Source organism: Schistocerca gregaria, chromosome X, assembly GCF_023897955.1.
Source record: "Schistocerca gregaria isolate iqSchGreg1 chromosome X, iqSchGreg1.2, whole genome shotgun sequence".
NCBI lineage: Eukaryota > Metazoa > Arthropoda > Insecta > Orthoptera > Acrididae > Schistocerca > Schistocerca gregaria.
The window spans coordinates 591,585,183-591,606,470 of NC_064931.1; the positions used below are offsets into that span (position 1 = coordinate 591,585,183).

At 41.5% G+C, this 21,288-nt stretch overlaps 1 protein-coding gene across 1 annotated transcript in view; it reads right to left on the minus strand.

Annotated features, from left to right (window-relative positions):
* The window catches only part of LOC126299401 (vacuolar protein sorting-associated protein 41 homolog), a 143,575-nt gene that overhangs the window by 17,498 nt on the left and 104,789 nt on the right, over window positions 1-21,288 (minus strand). Inside the window, exons 13-15 of the mRNA XM_049991275.1 lie at window positions 10,797-10,992; window positions 10,390-10,530; window positions 1,948-2,084 (exon numbers count right to left, since the gene is read on the minus strand). Coding sequence (XP_049847232.1) covers window positions 1,948-2,084; window positions 10,390-10,530; window positions 10,797-10,992 — 474 coding nt within the window. The remainder of the gene's footprint in view (window positions 1-1,947; window positions 2,085-10,389; window positions 10,531-10,796; window positions 10,993-21,288) is intronic.

Consider the following 21,288-nt stretch of genomic DNA (forward strand, 5'->3'; position numbering starts at 1 on the left):
CAATTAGAGGGAATGTGTTTGAATGACTCTGATCTCTTACTAAGTTTTTGTGCTCATTCTCTCTCTCTCTCTCTCTCTCTCTCTCTCTCTCTCTCTCTCTCTCTCTCTCTCTCTCTCTCTCCACTCGTGTTCCTCTGTTGATTCGTTACAGTTAACTGAGGTTAGGTTTGATGTTCATTGATGAATTTATTTTGATATGTGTTGATTTCGATTTACTTTATATTAAATGAATAGTACTATGAACTGACAGATGAGGTTGCAAAGGGAAGCCTGTTGACACCTATTATTGCCAATTTGTTTGTGGAAGACCTCAAGGAAAGTGCCTTGGAGTCAGTGGTATTCAAATCTGTATGTTTTTTCAAATATGTAGACAATACTTTCGCTGTGTGGCCTCACAGTTGTGAGAATTTACATGACTGCTTAGGACATCTGAATTCAATCTACCCAAACATTCATTTCACAATGGATGTGGGAAAGGATAGCTGCCTTCCCTTCATTGATGTGTTCATCAGGGGGAAGGATAATGGTACGTCAGGACCACTGACTTGTATTTACAGCCCGATAGTTTTCACCATCTGGCTCACATTGAACGCGTACTTTGAACATTGGTTCATGGGGTCATTCATTTCAGACCCTGAGAGTTAGTCACCTTTAGCAAGAATGGTTTTAGCAAAAGAGAGATCAGACATGCATTGTACTATCAACCAATAACGTGCCGGATGAGGATGATAATATGTAGGTGGCACTGAAATCTACAGCCTATTTGCCTTACACAGGAAGCATTTACAACAGGATTAGTAACATTAAGTGGAAATATGATGTGAAATGTATTCGACCACCAACCAAGATTAGGGTGCTTTTAGGATCCATAAAGGATCATCTTAGTTTGCGTAAGGCAGGTGTCTGTAGTATTTTTTGCAGTTGGGGGCTGTCATACATTGATCAGACCATCAGAACTTGGATGACTGGTATGCTGGGCATACATGTCAAACACAATTACAACAGTCAAGAAGTTCTGCTATTGCAGAACATTGCCTTGGCACTGGTCAACCTGTGTAATATAACAAAGAGATTCTGGCGTACACTTCCAGCTATTGGGATGGTGTTATTAAACAAGCAGGTGAAATTAAATAATGAAGTTACCTTAGAACTAGAGATGGAGGTTTGTACTTAAATTCTGCATGGTATCCCTTGTCAAAAGACAGAGGCACTGAGTTAGTGCTACCTCACCAGTTGATTATTAATTTTCACTATAGATAACTTTTGACCTTCGTCTTCTTTGGTTGTGTGATGGTGCTAGTGTTTACTGTGTGTGTGTGTGTGTGTGTGTGTGTGTGTGTGTGTGTGTGTGTGAGAGAGAGAGAGAGAGAGAGAGAGAGAGAGAGAGAGAGAGAGAGAGAGAGAGAGAGATTCCTTGCTGCAATTGTGTCTTCAAATTAAATGACAGAGTGTGCACCTGTCAAAACATCGGTCGAAGACAACACCTGGGTGAATTTCCCGTAAGTTATCTGAACACTGTATACTACCAGAGAGACTCAGCTTTCACAAGATTAAAATGCTTAACACATTTCCTGAAGCAGTCAACATGCAAAGAACAAAACAAAAATACACTAAAATCATGTAAATGCAGAGGGCATCAAAATCTTATTCCTTTTTGATGACCTTATGATAATTACACCTTTACTGTAGTTTCTGTACTCAACAGCATATTAATGGAAAATAAATCTGATGGGGAGTCTAAATTTCAGAAAGATTAGGTGTACTCTGATTTTAACACCCGGTTTCTGAGAAGTAGAAACTATATAGAAGCTGGCATACAATGCGTGCTTTCACATAATTTTAGAAACATTTCAGTGCACATTTTCATTTCAAACTGTTACATACAATGCTTGAGGTGTGCATAAATAATGCAACATACTAATTATAAGTGAATAAATAGTACAGTACCTGTAAGTTATAGTCTTTCATCATTTTAACAAGAGAGTTTTTCAGACCAGGTATTTCCATTCCAGTTTTAATTCTCTGTACCAGTTTTCTTGGATCAATGTAAGTTCCAATTTTCTGTAGGAGGAATGTTATGAATTCTGAAATAAAACCTCTTTGTTACTACTAGCATGTGAATTACATTAACCATGTGCTTTACGATATCATAATATACCATAATTACACCACTTTTAACAAATTTATACAGAATGTATACAAATATGGACGAGCCTGTGAACCATATTCAAAAGCTTAAATAAAATTCTTAGCAGCAGTCAATGAAGTAATAATGTGGTGTATGAATATCATTCGTCCCCCTCATTCTGTTTGTGAATAATGTTTTAAGAATAACTGCTAGTACAGCTCCATATCAGCACATATTTCTCAATTTTTAATTGTTGTGTTGATTAAGTGATGAATACTGGCAGATAGTGAAATGGTTCTTGATTCCTAATGAAAATGGAGAATGAGGAACTGGACAAAGCACAGTGTTGTACACACCATAATGTATTGAGTGTGCAAAAGGTTGGTTGGTTGGTTGGTTGGTTGATTTGGGGCATAAAGGGACCAAACTATAGGGTCGTCAGTTCCTTTTTCCTGACGCAAGCAAGGCTCAAGGTACAGAAACACTCAAAGTACGCTTGAGAAAGCGAAAGGGTGCAAAGGAAGGGGGAACCTCACCTAAAAAGAAGATGAATGGAACAAGCAAAAAACAAGGAAAACATAAACCACATGGAAAAGTAGAAGGTATTAAAACCATAGCGCAGATGGTTTGGGCTGGATGATCACAAGAATAAAAGAGGATGAGCCAGCTACTGCAACACATGTAGGGAAAAGACGACCACCAATAAAAACAAATGCAAAGAAAGTGCGACAGAGTTAAAATGGAGTGTGTGTGGTGGCTTCAGAGAGAAGGCTAAATGCCCACCCTTAGATGGTATGATAAAAAAAACCTCATGAATAAAACGTAAAACTAAATCTGCTGTTGAGGCATTATCGCCCAACACCAGAGGCAGGGTGCAGGGAAGGTTAAAAGTCTGCTGCAGAGGGGGGGCTAAAAGTAGGCAGTCCAGCAAGATGTGGACAACAGTCAAATGTGAGCCACAGTGACACGGAGGTGGGTCCTCGTGACAGAGGAGGTAGCCATGTGTTAGCCATGTATGGCCAATGCAGAGCCAGCAGAGAACCACAGAGTCCCTGCAAGAGGCCCGCATGGAAGACTTCCACATATTCATAGTCTCCTTAATGGCATGCTGTTTGTTGTGCGTACTGAGATTATGCCATGCCATCTCCCAAAGCCGAAAAACCTTGGGCGTACGAATGATCACAGATCAGTTATGGGGATGCTGATCTCCGGAAGCAGTTTCTGTGTAGTCTGTTTGGCCAGCCTGTCAGCAAGTTCGTTTTCCGGGATTAAGACGTGGCCTGCAGCCCACACAAACATCACAGAACGTCTGGACCATTCCACGGCATAGATGGACCCCTGAATGGTCGCTACCAAGGGATGGCAGGGGTAGCACTGGTTGATAGCTTGTAGGCTGCTCAAGGAGTCAGTACAGAGAAGAAACAACTTGCCAGGGCATGAGCGGATGTGCTCAAGAGCACGAGAAATGGGCCTCCAATGTGGGAGATGAACCGCTGTGGGTGGGAAAAGGAGACGGTAATTCGGATGCTCAGGAGATCTACAAATGTGTGCAACGTAACTGGTGAGCAGTTGTGCATGCCTAATCTTCAATGGAGGGACTCCAGCCTCCACCAGGATGCTGGTCACCGGACTCATCCTATAAGCTCCTGTTGGCAGTTGAATGCCACAGTGGTGCACTGGGTCAAGTAAACCAAATGCTGAGGGTGCCACCGAACCATATACCAGACCGTTTGAGGGTGCAAAATGCTGGGAAATAATTCTTCGGCGCGGAGGCTCAAGCACAGTACTCAGCAATTCGTTTCCATTGGTAGATAAGATGCCATTGAATTTAATGCCAGTGACACCTGTTGGGGTCTGGCACCCACAAACACATCTGATCTTTGTCCAGACTTGGAGAGGTGATGTATGGCACCCAGTGCTCAAAACATACCTCTCCCAACATTCCTGTTTCCAACTTTTTAGAATCTGGCCTACGCGAGCCATTTAAAAGCTATTAGGTGCGCTAGGGAAGTGTGCTGCTTATGTCGCTGTAGAGCTCACTGATGCTCTTTAATGGCCTCAGCAATTTCCGGAGACCAACAAGGTACTGACTTTCACCAGGGGCATCCTAAAGAACAAGGGATCATGTTTTCTGCTGCAGAAACAATTGCTCTAGTGACCTGCTCAACTACCACATCTATGGTACCATGTGGGGGAGATTCAATGGTGACAGCAGAGGTGAAAGCTTCCCAGTCTGCCTTGTTTAAGGCCCATCTTGGTAAATGTCTGGAGGAAAGGCACTGGGGGAGTGACAGGGAGATGGGGAAGTGGTCACTACCACACAAGTCATTGTGGGCTCTCCAGTGGACAGATGGGAGAAGTCCTGGGCTGCAGAGGGATAAATCAATGGCCGAGTAAGTACCATGAACCACACTGAAATGTGTGGGGGCACCAGTATTTAAGAGGCACAGGTGGAGACAGTAAATTTTTGACAACTCTACCTTGGCCAATAAGCACGATGCTACCCCACAAGAGGTTATGGGCATTAAAATCTCTCAAAAGTAGGAAAGGTTTAGGGAGTTGATGAATCAGTGCAGCCAATGCATTCAGCGGTACTGCACTATCTGGAGGAAGATATACATTGCAAACAGTTATTTCCTGTGTCATCCTTATGCTGACAGCCACAGCTTCAAGAGGGGTTTGAAGGGGCACAGGTTAACTGCATACTGAGTTCAGGGCATAGACACAAACTCCACCTGACGCTCTATTATAGTTGATGTGGTTCTTGTAATATCCCCTGTAGCTGCGGAAGGTAGGGGTCCGATTTGCCGGGAACCAGTTTTCCTGGAGGGCAATGCAGAAATCAGGTGTAAAGTTTAACAGTTGCCGTAGCTCAGTCAGGTGGTGGAAAAAACCACAGTAATTCCACTGGAGGATGACCTTATTGTGAGGATGGGAAGGCATGAAGCACACAAGGAGGCAGGTTACGCCTCAGTGGCACCTGCTGGCACTGATAGAGTATTTGTATCCATTTCTATTGTGGATGAGGCATCAGTGAGATCCAAAGCCTCCGAGGGAAGTTGAGTTCTCCACCTCATCTGTAGATGCAGAATTGGTATGGAGTGGTGGTGTTGGGGCCACCTGAGGGTCCTGTTTCTTAGTATTTTTCTTTGTTTGCTCACCTTCTCACTTCTCTTTAGGGGCTTGCTGGGAAGACTTCTCAGAAGTAGCTTCAGACACGGAGGAAGAGGAGGACGCTCTTTTAGCCAATGGCAAGTGTCCGCTGTGGCATTAGTGGAGACCTTGGGAGAGAGGGTCACAATGGACCCCTTCAGCATGAGAGGAGCCAGAGGAAGCTGTTGCTTCTCTGGCTGAGGGGAGGGGACCAATGTCCCCTGTGTTTGTTGGGGGGCCTTGCTTCCGAAGAAGGTACTTTGGGAGCAACAGAAGGAGACTTTTCCGTACCACCAAGGGGGTGGACGTATTCTGTAGGCCCGGAGGGGCCACTGTTTGTGGCACGGAGCGTGGTATGGCTGGTATTTGTGACAGTGATGGTAACACAGTTGCAGCATATGTGGACATTAACCAAATGGGGTGTAATCTTTCAAATTTACGTTTAGCCTCTTGGTAAGTCAACCAGTTGAGGGTCTTGTACTCCATGATTTTCCACTCCTTTTGGAGTACTGTGCAGTCTGGTGAGCATGGGGAGTGCTGCTCTCCACAGATGATACAAGTGGGAGGAGGTACACATGGAGTATCTGAATGCAGTGGATTTCCCCAGTCTCGACAGGTGGCACTGGAAGTGCAGTGGGAAGACATGTGCCCGAATTTCCAGCACTTAAAGCACCACATAGGGGGAGGGATGTATGGTTTAACGTCACAGCAGTAAACCATCACCTTGAACTTTTCAGGCAATGAATCATCCTCAGAGGCAAAGATGAAGGCACCAGTAGCAACCCTGTTGTCTTTGGGTCCCCTGTAAACATGCCAGATGAACACCCCGTCATTCTAGATTGGCGTGGAGCTCATTGTAAGACTGCAAGAGGTCACAATGGAAAATAATCCCTTGGACCATGTTGAGGCTTTTATGGGGAGTGATGAAAACAGGAATATCTTCCAGCCAGTCACAAGCAATTAACAGCTGGGATTGGGCGGGGGATGCTGTCTGAATCAAGGCTGCACCGCTTCTCATCTTGGACAGTGCTGTCACTTCCCCCAACTTATCCTCAAGATATTCAACAAAAAACTGAGGCTTCATAGGTAGAAAGGAGTCCCTGTCCATTCTGCTACAGACTAAATACCTAGGTGAATATGGCTCTCTGCTTTCTGTAGCTCTACATTCCTCCCATGGTGTAGCGAGGGAGGGAAACGATTTATTGTTATATCTGTCAGCATTGTACTCGATCTTGACCTCCTTAGAAACTGCTGGTGCCGCACGGTCAACAGCAAGAGATGACAGTCCACTTCATTGTGGGTCATCCACCCTGATGCCACCCACTACAATCAGGGGCTCTCTCCACAGGTGCCACCCAGCCACAGCGAAGGCCACCTGACATGATGGCCATTGCTGGGAGTCCTGATGCCCCAGGAAGACAGGCATCTACTCCTTGGCATACATGAGGAGTTTACAGCTCAGGCATCAGCAGTGCCATCCCTGTGTTGTCAGGGGGCTTCCACCAAATGGGTACACGATGGCCCCACCACAACGGACTGGCTACCATGCTGGATATTGGGTGCAGAGAAATCCAATATTGTCATGGGGGCAAAGAAAGACAGGAGGCAAGGAAAAATGCCCTCACCCAAATAGTTGAATTCTAGGTGGAGATGCAAAGCCATGACAAGAGGTTCAGGAGATCGAATATAAGGCCACTATGGAAACTTGTGCACCACGTAAGGTGTCCTCCTCTATATGGCCAGCACTTCTGTAGAATTTGGAAAGTGGTAGGTCAGACCAAAAAATGGGACCTGAACTTAAAGGGCCAAAAAATGTGAGATTCCTTTTAGTCACCTCTTACGACAGGCAGGGCTAACTCGGGCCTATTCTAACCCCTGGATTCATTGGGGAGGGGGGGGGGGGGGCAAAAGGTGGATGGGAGCCTGTTGGCATGAGTAAATTGATTCAGTAGAGGAAGAGCTATCACAAGGTGCACTGATAGCACACTTAGATGTACTGGAAGGGGATGATTTCGATAAGAGTTACTCCTAGAGCACTCTAAGCTGGGGCAGTACATCAATTTAGCCACATTCAAACAATGCAAAATCCAGGATGGAATGTAACAATATTATCAAAAGAATAGTTGCTACTCACCATATAGCACTGATGATAAGTCACAGATAGGCACAACAAAAACTCTATCACACAATAAACTTTTGGCCAACAAGGCCTTTGTCAAAAATACACACACACACACACACACACACCACACACACACACACACACACACACACACACGACCACAGTCTCTGCCAGCTGAAGTCAGTCTGCCTGTGTGTGTGTGTGTGTGTGTGTGTGTGTGTGTGTGTGTGTACAGTCTTTCTGTTGTGCTTATCTGTGTCTCAGCATCTCTGCTATGTCGTGAGTAGCATTACAGGGAAGTGATATGGGGAAAGTGGAATATTATTTAGAAGAATAAGCAGAATTGCTTATCCCTACTGGACTATTGCCAGCAGCTCTGATAACACAGGATAGGACTTCCACTGAAAATGAACTTTGTTGTATAAGAAACAATATCGAGTTCTGCATCACCTTCAATCAGGAATGGGAGAGTTTACAACTCAGCAGCTCTGTGATGGGATTATAAAATAAATTACCAGCCCTTGCGAGGTATCTATGGTAAATGTACACAAGAAAAGCACACATGGGAATAAGGTATGTGCCAAATATTAAGGAAATTTTGTATAACCTAAGGCAATACCATTATTTCACAACTACTATCTACGAAGCAGGTATCATCAGTTGAATGTATGATCAAAGGATCGACCAAGACCACATTTATGATTCAATTCAGCCATTAGCGATACCATCAAATTTCACTCGAATTTAATAAATGTGCCAGTAACATTCCAGTAAATGTTACAGGGGGTGCATGAAACCCAGGAAGTGCATGGTGTACTTTGATCATGGTATTGTGTTTTTCAAGGATAGCGATGAACAAGTAGTGTGGTTACAGAAAGTGTTTAGTCAGCTATGAGCACCACAGATAACACTGAATTTGGGGAAATGTCATTCTGATCTCTGGAAAGTTTGCGATTTAGACCATATTATCAGTCAAGATAGTGTACAAACAGATCTTGGCTCTTACTAGCTGTGCAGGAATTTTCTAATACTAATACAGTAAATGAGCTGCGGTCCATTTTAACTTGTGCTGAAAATTACAGAAATAGCAAGACATCTCACGCAACCCTTAGAGAAGGAGTACATTCCATTGCACAATGGGTAGCAAAGAAACTTTTGTGGAGTTGAAAGACGACCACTCATCCTTTCTTTGATTTCTGGATTAGTGGTAGTAGTTTACGCTGTCATGCCATGGTAGCATCCACATCTTAGGGTGTGTGTTAAGGATTCAAAACCTTAATGAATTGCCCATCATCAAAATGGCTTATGGGACTGAAGGTGGTTACTACAAGAAGACAGAAGGGGTGGCCATGGTGAGTCCTCTTTCACCAGTTGTCAACAATCTGAACATGGAATATTTTGAGGTGGAAGTCGTGGAATTAACCCAATGGAAATTTACCACATGGAAGAGACCAGCCGAATGTCTTCCTCATACACCTCATTTCTAAACACCAGAACATCAATTTTACCATGAAAGTTGAAGTGGATACAGTGCTCCCCTTTCTCAATGTCCAAGTAAAAATAAGAGTGGACACAGTACATACCATACTGACCTATACACACATGCAATCCTCAAAACAATAGAACATAGGGCTTACACTCCCTCCGGTAATGACAATCTCAACAAAGAAATTGAAAATTTTAGGATTGTGTTCTGGAAGAATAGCTACACGGAGTGGGAAATTTGCAGAGCCCTACATCCTACACCAGCCATTAGACCAACAGAAATAGAAGACGAACCTCATTTTGTGGTGGATTGTTTGGAAAGATGGGAAAAATTCTCCATAAGAACAGATGGTCTTCCAACCACCAGCTAAAACATGGGCACTGCTTGGTAATGTCATGGACTACCTTGGGCACTGGATTTCTGGGGCCTATCAGATACCCCGCCAATATCGCATGACACATAGGTCATACACAGCGTACTTACAAAGATTGTTGTCAAGAACACCAATGGCACACCAGACTGCAACAGCCTAACATGTCAATAGTCACAGAATATTGCCTGTAGGAATTACACAGAATGGATTATGACCACATTAAGTTTCTGACACAGATGTCTAACTTCTGGGACTGTGTCATTAAAGAATCTATCAAAATTCGAGTAAGGGAACAGCTAATCATGATAGGGACTATATCCTTAGTAAGGCCTGTGAATGTGCAGTTAATCAGATTAAGAAGAGGAAGGAGATATGCCACAATGAACTGACTTTGGGGGCAGTGAGGGCTACAGGAGAGAGGCTGTTAGCATGTGTCCTTGGGCAAGAAGAAGAGGAAAGAGCAACATGTCGGTGGGTAGAGGAGGAGGGGAAATGCTGCAAGTGTCACCACCCCTGGCTGCAGACAGAGTAGCAGGTCGGAGGGTGCGAGGGAAGAACATTCACTTGTGAACTGTATCATCATGAATTATGCTAGGAGAAGCTGTAGAATCACATTGCACACTTGTAGTATGATTGGAATCTCCATTGAACATTTTATCAAGTGTATATTTATAAACACTATCTGCTTTATGGTAGATATCCCCACAAAGAAGACAATGCTGTGAACACGTCAGTCGGTATATGATGTGAGGTACATCATATAAGAGTCTGCCCTTAACTTTCTTCTTCTTCTTCTTCTTCTATGGCTCCACAGTTAATTGTGAACCTTGGCCTCGTCAAATTAATAAAAGTAGGTTTTCTTAATAGTTAGGTTAGAGTGAATGCTTGAAAGTGGATGTATGGGAAAGATTTTTCAGTAGGACAGATCGCAATGATAGGCTCCTTGATACAAGGCTGGTGATTTTGTAATTCAGTACAAGTTGACTAGATGCTGCAAATTATTGGTGGACAACAGAGGAAAGTTTGGATATTTCAGAAGATACACATTTAATTTATTTTAAAGAGCTCATAAGTAAGTTGTAATAATGATGGTGATGCAAATTTACAGTGATTCCAGAGGCTATTACCTGGTTTTTCAAGAGAATACTGGATCAAATCTTCCCATAGTTCATTGTCATTGTGTTCTTTACAGAAATTAATTGCACGATCTATATCATTCAGCTGTTGCATAATTATGTTAAGAGCCTGTTTAGGTCTTCCAATTCGTCCTTGAAAACAAATAAAAATTGACAGTGTTTAAAGCTTTAACATGAGAATAACAAAAAATAAATTATTTGCAGAATAATAAGTTCAAACTAAATTATTTATTCACACAAAAGATTGAAGTCAAAAATGTCTTATACTAGCACCATCAAGTATATGCTCAGATTGTCATCTGACAGTGTACCTTCATCCTCCCTTTTACATCACATTTTGCTTCACAAAGCACAATCTAACTTAATAGTTTATTGAACAGATATAATTAAATATTTACCTAGGATGAAAACGAGCTCTGGATAGAAGGACCTTTCTTCACAAACCTGAAGAGATTCCACAATAGGGTACTGGTCACTACGTCGAAGGAAAGGAAGAAGTTTCTCTCTAGCAAAATCTGCATATAATCTGACAAGCAAGCCATGGTACTTCCGACTTACTTCTTTTGTATCTCTTTTATCGAGAGCATCTAAATACTGAAAATACAATAATTTATTATTGATGTTTGAACAACTCTTTACACAAGATAAAACTATGCTCATCTCCAAATCAATGTTGCTACAATGATAGTTTTATTGTTGTTTGAAATATGGAAAATCACCATAACTGGTACAATTTATAATAATGAAGTCCAATTTCCACATGCCCAAAGTTAAAATCAGACTGCAATTTAGAAGCACTGTTGCACAGGTAATGGAAGAGCAATTCTTGTATTCCTTTGTGAATTAGTTTCTCAAAATTCTGAATGCTGTCCACATTATAAATACTGTCCTCCTCGTTCTCTCACACATAGGAACAATTCTTCCCCTTTAAAACATCTACATACCAGACTCTTCTTGATGAAACAGATTTGAACAAATTACACAACCCTTTCTACACTGATCAGCCAGAACATTACCACAGCCTACCAAATAGCCAGGACACCAACCTTTGGCATGGAAAACAGTGGTGACACATCATTGCGCGGAAGCCACTACCTGGCTTGGCTCAGCAGGTTGCTAGTGGGAGTTGACACACATTTGCACAAACAAGTCACCTAATTCCCCCAAATTCCAGGGAGGGGGTGATGAGCTCTGATGTCCAGTCACATCCCAGATGTGTTCAGCTGGGTTTAGATCTGGTGAGTAGGGGAGCCAGCACATCAAATGGAACTCGCGACTGTGTTCCTAAGACCACTCCATCACTCTCCTGTCCTTGTGACATTATGCATTACCATGTCGAAAAATGCCACTGCCGTCGGGAAACATGATCATGCTGAAGGGATGTATGTGGTCTTCAACCAGTGTACGATACTCCTTGGTCATCATAGTGCATTGCACAAGCTCCACTGGACCTATGGATGACCATGTGAATGTTCCCCAGAGCATAATGGAGCCTCCACCAGCTCATCTCCGTCCTGCAGTACATGAGTCAAGGAGCTGTTCCCCTAGAAGACGATGGATTTGCACCCTCCCATCAGCATGATGAAGAAGGTATTGGGATTCATCAGACCATGCAATGCTCTGCCACTGCACCAACATCCAGTGCTGATAGTCATGTGCCCATTTCAGTCATAGCTGTTGATGTCATGGTGTTAACATTGGCACATGCATGGGTTGTCAGCTGTGGAGGCACATCGTTAGGAGTGTTCAGTGCACTGTGAGTTCAGACAAACTTGTAATCTGTCCAGCATTAAAGTCTGATGTCAGTTCTGCTACAGTTTGCTGCCTGTCCTGTTTTACCAGTCTGCCCAGCCTAAGGTGTCCGAGATCTGTAATGAAGGGTAGCCGCCAATATCACTCAGTCTGGACATACTTTCACCTTGGTTTTGCCACGTGTCGAAGACACTCACCACAGTACTCCTCGAACACCTGACAGGTTGTGCCATTTCCCAAATGCTCATGCCTAGCCTCAGGGCCATCAAAATCTGCCCTTGGTCAAAGTCAGAGAGATTGTGTGCCTTCACCATTCTTCACATGGACAACATGCTCACTGGTAAGACAGGCATCGTGCCTGTGTCTGACTACCACTCATTCTTTGCCAGGTAACACTGCTACTGCCTGGACAGATTTATATCAATAACAGGTCAGTGGCCATAATGCTCTGGCTGATCTGCATAAATTTGCTATATGCTGACTTTATACAGATGTGTTGCAACGTATCATTCCTAGGCACATCACAGGGATGTCCTCTTGGTTTTTGGGGATGACAGAGCTCATTTTCAGCATCCACTGATAGACGGGCTTTGTTCAACCTGGAGTTAACAGGTTGGTCTTTCTGTAATCTGTTTAAAGTGGTTTGTGGTCAGAATCTATTAGACTGGCTTCCCAAAGAAGACATGTTTTCCAGCACTGGTCAGAAATGTGAAAAGTCCTCTCAGGAAAAATCACTTTCCACAGGAGTGCTTCTAAGGCAGCAAGAAATTAGCAATGGAATGCCTGCGTTCTGCTCCTGAGGTTAACTAGCTGAAACACCTGAATGTAAAAACAGTTTCAAGAAGCTGCTTGGAGCTGGTAATGTGGAACTGGCCAACACCACTCCTGGCAGTATGCGACATATCGCGAGACCTGTGGGGTGAAGGTAGAGTAATTTTTGAGAGAGTCAGAACTGAGTGATCTTTGTTGATTGATAAAGCTATTATGACAGTATAAAAAGCTTAAATAAGTTCACATGTGCATTCCGATGTGGGGGCATGGAATTCTCATTGTCATTTCCAGTTTTACAGATCAGTATTCTAGTTTGGTGCATTTGCACGTAATCGGTTGGAAAAAATGTTTTGTACAAAAAATTCAACCATTTAGCTAGCTGGAAGTGGTGGTTATTGAAAGAGACAGACTTCGCCATGTTTAACTAAAGGCCAGTACATTAAATTTCTTACAGTGGAAACTTATAAGTATGGTGTTTGCTTGGGACTTTTAATTTATTGGATTTGAGCCGTTATATGGTTTTGTCTTTGTGAAGTTTATCATCAAAAGTGGAGGTAGTGCACTGACTGTTACCTGTGCACACTTTCCAGTCCAATGGTCAGGTCTCTTGCTGAACGCAGGGCAGCACATTAATAATAGGCTTCGGAGCACTGACCAGTTTACCCCCACCTCACATGTCAAAGCAAGGATTCTGTAAGTGTGGTACTGTAGAGTATAGATCCAGGTCGCAATAAATGTTTCCTAATTTATCTTTAGATTAGATTAGATTTACTTTCATTCCAATTTATCCATAGTGAGGAGGTCCTCCAGGATTTAGAGCAGGTCAGATGAAATACTGTATGTACATTGTTTCACATGCCAGGAGCATGTGGCTTCCAGTTGCAGTTGCAAGATTTCTTGCAATACCTCTGAAGCTCTGAGAACGAAATAGTCCATGACTAACATAACCAGCTAAATAATTTACTTATAATTGCAGTCAACAGCAATAATCCACACCCTGAGGTATTTCTGCAGTTACATTCATTTCTGATAATGACTCTTCATCTATAATGACACACTGAACTATACATGTCGACAATTCTCAGTCTATACAAGTCTGGTCAGGCATCATATAAATATATATTTTGTTTATGAAACTAAAGGCTTTCAAAATCCATTTCAACACCACTGTCCATATTCTTCTAAATTTTGTTAATGAAGTCACAGAGACAGGTTTCCTATGACAACTATTTCAACCAGTTAGGCCCAGGAAAAGTCATTACATCTTTAATCCAGCTGTGAATCAAAATCCTACACCAAACTAGTGTCTGTTATTCAAGTTAGATACCCTGCATATTGATCATCTTAAAAATGGAAGTGACTTTTAACTTATTTCAGTCATGTGAGATGCACTGTATTTCTGATAACCTACCATTAAAGAAGTTATAAAAGAGAACTGTTCCCCTGCTTATCTAATAAAGAACAAGAAATACACTGGATTTGTTGAAACTTAGAGGGATTAAAACTATGTGCCCCACAGGGGGGAAAACGCGAAACCTTGCCTTTCACAAGACAGTGCTTTTACCGACAGTTATCCAAGCAGTAATTGCAACCTACCCTCATGGGATCCCTTCCACTTCAAAAAGTTTTCCTGCGTAGCTTGTGGGCCTAACACTCCTGGAAGAAAAGATACTGTAAAGAAATGGCTGAGCCACAGTCTTGGAGACTTATTCTGCATTGGAATGTGTGCTCTTTGAAACTGCCTGGCAGACTAAAATTGTGTGCTGGACTGGGGCTCAAACATAATGCTTTGCCTTTCATTGGGGAATGTACTAATTCACTGAGCAATCCAGGCACAACTCATGACCTGCCCCTAACTGCTTCTCTTCCACTAGTAACTGTCTCCTAACTTCAAAACTTTACAGACACTCTCCTGCAGAATAAATGTTTTATGGATGCACTGCTTTAGTTTAAACAACGGGAAGACAGAGATTTCAAAACAAGATCTTAAACTGCAAAACATTGCCACAAGCGTTGAACATGCTGACTATAGTCTATTGTGTATGAATTGCAGATTAAAACTGAAGAAAAGTGGAAAATTAATGAGACTTAGTTCAGGTGAATTGAAACAGACAGAGATTGTAAAGAGTTTCAAAGGAAGAATTAGGCAACAACTGACAGAAGCATACGAAAGAAATACAAGGTAGGACAAATGGATAACTCTGAGAAATGAAATAATAAACACAGCGGTGGAACAACTAGGCAAAAAGACAATTCCTAATAGAAAACCTTAGATAACACAAGAGATTTTAAGTTTCATTGATGGAGGTAAAATAATCCATCATTCAGATCCCTGGACTGGGAAAATATACAAATGAAGTAGACAAAAATGAATAGAAATGTCTACAAAAAAAAAAAAATGCCACCTACAGGGAAACTAAGTTCACTTCCATAGCTCAGTGGTCACTGTAGATGGCTGCAATGTGGAGGGTCTGGTTTCGACTCTTAGTACTGCTATGGATTTTCCCTTGGTGGAGGACTGGTATGGGATGCAGTGAACTTCATGATGCGAACTGAGGAGCTACCTGACTGAATATTAGTGGCTCCACAGTCTGGAAAGTCTGCAAAATGGCCAGGACAGCAGTGTGCTAATCACATGTCCCTCTATACTGCATCCATATGAGACGCAAGGCACAGGACGACATGGTGGCTGGCAGACATCCCTTGACCTTAATGACCTGGACGAGGAGCTCATCTTTTATAGGAAGATTAAACACACATTTGCAGGAAAGAGAAGCGTCTGTATGAATATCAAGAGCTCAGATGGAAAGTCCGTACCAGGCAAAGAAAGGAAGGTTGTAAGTTGGAAGGAACATACAGAAATGCCATACAATGTAATTGAACTCCAAGAGAGTATTATGAGAAGGAAGAGGAAGTAGATGATGATGAAATGGAAACTGTGATAAAGTGGGGAGGAATTTGACCTGTGTGGAAAGTGTAATTGGAGTAGATAATGTTTCCTTAGAATTATTATGATCTTTGAGAGGACCAACCATGACAAAACTATTCCAATTTGTACGCAAGATATACGAGACAGGACTGTAGAATAAGACCAAGGATGGTGGTTTCAAGTGGATGGAGGTTGCAATAGTCATGCAGAGAAGATGAGAACTGGACAACTGGTATGAAGAACTGAATCAAACCAGACCTCAGACTGAACACCACAACAGCAACAACATTTTAGTACAAGAAATATCAGTTTGTGGACACTACAAAATTGGAGAACTGAACAAAATGCTGTCATATCAAAGTGGAGGTAAAAATCAGATGCCCATCAGTGATACATTAAGCTACTAAAAACAAGCAACAGTATCCAATGGAACTAAAAAGAGGTTAAGTGGCGAACGGATTAAAAAAAATTAGGAATATCGGTAACATGGGAACTCGCAGCTAGAGACCTCATTGGCTGATACTGCAGGGAGTCTTTCACTCCATGCCCACCACACCCAGTCATCAAAGTACATAGTTAATAGCTTACCACAAAATCCTAATTCCTTCAGAAATCTCTGGGTTCATACAACAGCTGTTTTGCTGTCTTCAACTATGAGGGATGGATATGAGCTTAAACATCACAGTTCTCTCCTTACGTTGGCCAAGATGGCACACATGATGAGAATATGAGTCAAAGACAGAGGGGACAACAATCATACCAAGGTGGGTGCTCTTGTAATACTGATAGACATATTGATGGATCAACTGGTACGATTACACGTATGTGGCATGGTGTGGAGTGGTATATCTGCCAGTAGTAGGTCATGTGGGTAAACAACGCTGGGAGATTTAAGGACAGCTATGGGTCACCTCAGCATCACTTGTCTCAACTCACTGATGTGTACTACATGCTCTCCAGTGAACTACTTTATGACAACCTTGTGATACTTGCCTAATTTCTGGATATTGATTTGGACTCTGTTATACTTGGGCATCAAAGTTTGGCTTGTAGATCTATTTTCCTAACGTGGTGTGGTCTCTGTTGTTCTCCATTTGACAACCTGCTGTGCCTACCGTGAGTGCACTGATGGTGTGTGTGTGTGTGTGTGTGTGTGTGTGTGTGTGTGTGTGTGTGTGTGTGTGTGTGTGTGCGCGCGCACCAAGGGAGTGTTTTGTCCTAGAGTGCTTCACAGCCTGACAAAGTTACAGCATTCTCCAGCAATAATGTTTGAGCACAATTCAGTAAATCTCCAGAATACTTTAACTGTCAATAAGTTTTCTTCCTGTTTAGTTCAACAAGAGTTGAGATCTATTATTTTCTGTGATTTAGTGGTAAGTAATTGATGTTCAATAAAACCTGCGTTGAAGAAGCAGATATACAAAAGTGGAGGTTATTTAGAACTATAACCCATCCCATGCCAGAATAAAACTTATCACACCACTTTGCTAAGTGTTAAAACCAAGATGGACGAGCTGTTTTTTGAGCTCTGGAAACAACATTTCAATCAGCAGCATGAGCTCTTTCATAAGTTTGCAGATCCAGCATGTCTACAGTTGCTTCCAGCAAACCCTGCTTTTCAGCTCAAGATGACTTTTAAGTGTACTAAAAACATTTAGTATTTCATTTACAGGCAAGTGACATTAAGAGACCTGAGAGACTGACTTTTTTTATTATTTCCAAACCCACAGCTCAGTTATCTTGTGCAAAAAACTGTCTGCATCTATCCACTGTTAACTCACTTGTAAGTGAACATTTTCCAACAAAATTGCATGTGATGGCTGCTTGTTTAAAGTCCTTCCAATACTATACAGCAAAATCAGACAGAGATGCCTCTTGGACTGCACATATGTAGGGCCTGAGTAGAAAATGCAAGTCAACATGTACACATGGAAAATAATATGCATAATCACTAAATTGTTACATGGTGATCAGAATAAGCACCAGACAGTGAAGTTCATGGTCAAGCCTTAAGACTATCAGATCCTTCTTAATTGAAGTTTTGCATATTGCCATAGCTTTTGGGAGTTCAGAATCACCTCAGGCTGTACTTTCTACAAAATAAGATTTATCAGCGTCATCATCTTGATCATCAAATGTGGCATGACCTAGTCAGACAGATGATGAAATTTCAAAAATGTTATACAGTCTGGGTGGAAGTGGAGTGCCCACCATTGACCACAAGGGCATCAGACTCTGTGCCATCACTGTTTTTCACCTTGGTCTTGCCAAAATTTTCATAAACTGCCAATTTGTCATTATTATTGTTCTTTATATGCTAGACAAAGTTGCTCACATTAAAGGGATGTCTGCTAACAGTGTTTCTCTAGGGTCATATAGTAGATGTTTGTCAGAACTGACTGTGCTATCACTGGACAATTGTGGCAATGCAAATAACTAGCATCACAGATTCAAGGGTAGCACATTTTTATACAATGACCTCAATTCCAATTAAGCGTTCCCTGGAAATGTGACATCCATTAAGTCCTTTTTTATTTCCAGCAATAATTGCATCTGTACGAACAAGTCTTTGTGTTCACAAATTATTATTACACTCCAACATATGCAACACCCTATAGAAACATCTGATGGCTGTGTTGCTCCAAGTTGTCGTTCCACCAACTGCGGCAGCCAATAGACAACTTCCACGCCGCTCCTAACAGCACTGTGTGTGCACTGTGCTGACATGTGTTTGTCAGAGATGGGATATCTGCACTGTGAAACTTATGTTTGCCAACATCACATAGGAAGTAAATAGTGGCTGCAAACAAAATATGGGAAGTGATAGTGATAGTATATCCAGTACAGAGTATGATTATGTGACCACCTAATTGGAAGGAAACATAAAATTCAGAAACAAAAGTGGAGAAAGAGGTTGCGAAGAAAAAAAAGAGACATTCAGGATGGTGTTATATTTCAACGAAAATTGGTAAGAAAGTCTGTTCTAAGAAATTTGCAGTCACTAAGAAATGTTGCACAAAGGATGCTAGCTAAAAAGATGCCCAACAGATCAGTAACAAATCCATGAATGATTTTGGGCTTTCGGTGACGAGAACACACAAGATACAATGATGTTAAGTCTGACTCAAAAGAAAACACAATCTAGAACATCTAATGCACCTAGGTCTGGCCGGAATTCTAGCTCCACCTATATATACCATCTCAAATGCACAATAATAAGACAGTAGTCTGTAAATCCCTGTTCCAAAGTACCTTGGAGTTACCAAGAGTAATCTGAAAACAATTTTAAAGGCACAATGCTACTGCTCTTACAGTAGAAGACAAAAGAGGGAAACAGCAACAGACTGTATAAAATTGCATCAGAAATTTAGGACATGGTCTGCTCTCACTGAGACCAGTTTCCTTCTGAACCATTGCATTAATGTCAAGGCAAGTCAGAAACAAAATATTTTGTCAACCCTGACCTTAGTGTTGCAAAATTATTCACATCACTCGGAGATCTTTTCTCCATTAAATGAATATGGTACTCCAGATGAAGTATAAAACTTATCAAGTGTTCTTTAGGGTAAATAGTCCATATTCATTTCGAAAACCAAGAAGTGATACCTGTTGTGTGAAGTTATATTGAGTGTCAGTCCAAATAATATTCGTAAAGACAAACATGAAGAGCACAAACTGAAGGTTGTGGAGTGCAATAAACTCAGGGACAAGTATTTGAGGTCAACCAAACTCGACAACACAGATAGCTAAGTAATCGAGTTTGATTACATACAGAACCTGCCTCTGCCTAAACTGAGCATTACTGCACAATTCTATGAGAGGCTATTGTGGCTCTATGTATTTAATGTTCACTGTCACAATGACCAATCAAGTACATTTTATTGGTTTCTTGATGGTTCAGCAAAACAAGATTCAAATTCTGTTTGTTCCTTTTTATTTGACTTCATAAGTAGGAAACTCCAGAGGCCCAACAATATTAAGACTATTATATTTCTATCAGATTCACTCAGAAGCCAAAATAAAACTATGAGTGTGGTATGATTTTGTACTTGGCTTTCAGAATAAAACAATGTAACCATACAACACATATTTCCAGTTCGTGGGCACTCGTACACACAATGCGATCGTAACTAACGCCTATATGGAAAAATACTAAGGAATATTGAAAACATTGAGAATATGTGCCAATATGTTTCAGTGCTTCAGAGCTGCAGAAAAAATCCAGTACCCTTTGGGGTGGTGAAAGGAGTGGATATTATTGAGGACCGGGCATCAGCTTTATCACCATACTATGTCACAAAACCCAAAGGAAAGACACTCTTTGGAATACAGAAATACATCATTTTGTATTACAACAGGAATGCATTTTCTGTCTCATCTACTTATGCAGGAATAGTCAGTCCTTACCAAATAAAGAAACGAGGATGTACATTGCCAATGCGCAAGACAGACATAGTGATGGCAAAGATGTCTTCTCCTGGAATTACGGATGCAAAGAAGAAAGATATTTCACACTACTTAAGTTCTTTCAGGATAACAATGCAGGAATTCTGAAGAATATTGTCAATAGTTATGCATCTGCAACAGACAATGCTCAGGATGCGAAACAGATACAATTGGTAGTAACCATGCATATACTGTTGCATATCAGTGTTGAGGACACTGTTGTGTCCAATATATGTATGTAATTGAATCAATGCATTTCTTGTACTACGTGAATGGTTATGTTAATACTAGTTTTTTAGAGATGATTATCGTGTGTTATGTTCGTTGGCATATATAATGTCATCAGGAACAACTTTACAGTGTAGTTTTACTTTGAAAGCTAATTATGTGTGTTGAATAAAAATATATTTTGTTGCTTCACAGTGTGAGTATGCTACTTTTAAATTTAATGACTTTAACAGTCAAATATATAAAATGTCATCATCTTGTATGTGTTATACAGTGATCTATGAAAGAACAACTTAAGTGTGGTACTGTATTATCAGTTCAAATCAGTATGTATGAGGGTGGTTTGAAATATTCATGGAATCACCATGAGAGGTCAGCGCCAGCACAATGAGTTGTTCACATGATATTCATTGGACTGCTGCCTGTAAACATGTGCCACGTCGGTGCTCTTGGAAGAGAGGACTCTGCTCCTTCATATTCAATTGTTGCCAAGTGGACAAATGAAATGAAATTTGGTTGGGAGAGCTTAGATGATGATCCGTGCAGTGGTTGTGCAAAATGTGTCACTACTCCAGAAATCATTGCAAAAGTGCACAAAATGGTCATGGAGGATCACCGATTGAAAGTGTGTGAAATTAATCACACTTGCCAGATGTCATCTGAGAGGGTAACTGAATAATGAAATGAAATGAAAACAAATGAAAAAATTATCTGCAAGATAGGTACTGCAACTAATGACGCATGCCCGCCCACGTGTGCCGTTG